The sequence below is a fragment of the Pterocles gutturalis genome, unplaced genomic scaffold (assembly GCF_000699245.1).
Source record: "Pterocles gutturalis isolate BGI_N339 unplaced genomic scaffold, ASM69924v1 scaffold26729, whole genome shotgun sequence".
NCBI classification, from domain to species: Eukaryota; Metazoa; Chordata; class Aves; order Pterocliformes; family Pteroclidae; genus Pterocles; species Pterocles gutturalis.
In genome coordinates, this window is record NW_010136556.1 from 3,990 (window position 1) to 5,353 (window position 1,364).

General features: G+C 58.1%; 1 protein-coding gene across 1 annotated transcript in view; it reads right to left on the reverse strand.

Moving 5' to 3' along the window:
• Positions 1-392: 392 nt before the first annotated feature.
• Positions 393-1,364, reverse strand: part of LOC104468291 (visual system homeobox 1-like) — a gene marked incomplete at its 5' end in the record, with an annotated part of 2,063 nt that continues 1,091 nt past the window's right edge. The window contains 2 exons of the mRNA XM_010082360.1: positions 393-667; positions 1,133-1,321. Coding sequence (XP_010080662.1) covers positions 393-667; positions 1,133-1,321 — 464 coding nt within the window. The remainder of the gene's footprint in view (positions 668-1,132; positions 1,322-1,364) is intronic.

Consider the following 1,364-nt stretch of genomic DNA (forward strand, 5'->3'; position numbering starts at 1 on the left):
AACCATTTCTGTGCCTGTGCATTTGAGGAGGGAGGGACACCCATCGCACTGCTTCTCTTTGTGGTCCTGGCTGGCTGGGGAAGCGTGCACGGCCCCGAAGGGAAGGGCAGCTCTTCCCCAGCAACAGCCCACACTGAGCACACCGCGGGCTCGTTTCCACACTGCTCGTGGCTCTGCTGGAACGCCTCTCCCACCCTCCGCCCTGGCTTTGCTGAGACGTGAACAGCTTGAAAGTGAGGGGACAAGGGGATGCGTGTGCCCAGTTTTCAAATGCCCTGAATTCAGACAAAAGTTCAATTATTTAAGAAAAAAAATATATATCAGTAAATCAATAAATATTATTATTTCTCCAGGAAGCTGTGAGGTCTGGCCTTGTCCGGGGCAGCCCAAGCTCAGTGGTCCCTGTCCTTGTGCTCCACGGCGGGGTCCCCATTGATGCACGGCCTCAGTACACCCCTCTTCTCGGGCTTGGCTGTCCTGGAGAGATCGATGGCTGTGTCCTCCGAGTCTTTTGCAGAGCCCAGCTTGTCAGAGTCCCTCTGGGAACTGGCCTGCTTCCCTTTGAGTTCCTCCTCCTCCTCCTCCTCCAGCTCTGGTCGCCAGCCATCTGCCAGCTTCTCTTGGCTCTCCGCCTTCCTGCTCACCTCCATGGACTTTTTGTGCATGCCTTGCAGAGGGAAGAGAGCAAAGCCAAGGGTGCCGCTTGCTTATTTCTGCCCAGGACTGCTCAGCGTCACCTCCTGCCCTCCTGCTGCTTCCTCCAGCTCTCCCTTGCATCCCCAGGAAAACTCACACTAACCTTTGGGACCCGGAGCCCTGCCGCTTGCTCTCTGCAGCCGGAGAGGACGGCTGGCAGCAGAATTGGTCCATACCTCCCTCGCAGTGGGGAAGACTTAGAGGGAGAGGCGTGCTTTGACTGCCCATCCCACCCACAATTTCGAGTGGCACCATGGATGGGTAGCTCTGAGCTCAAGGGTAGCTCTGAGGCAGCATTAACGTATCTGCAGTTCAAGGGGGAGGGTGATGACTTCCTGTTCTTTTCTGGGAAAAGGCAAGGACAGCCTTACGAACAAGGAAGGGCCCTTGGCTCTGCGGCTTCCCCCTGCCCCTCCAGCCCCAAGCTCCCACTCACCCAGCAGCCACGGGGCGCAGGATCCCACCAGCCCACTCTTGGCGGAGTTGATGATGGACTCAGGCAGAGGGATGGAGTGTCGCACCATGGCTCCGTAGAGGCCATACTCGGCCATCACGCTGCTCCGGCCCCAGCACTTCTCCCGCTTCCGCCACTTGGCTCTTCGGTTCTGAAACCAAACCTTCAGGGGTAACAGCCAGGAGAGCACGGAGGGGTGGGATTCGGGAGGAGA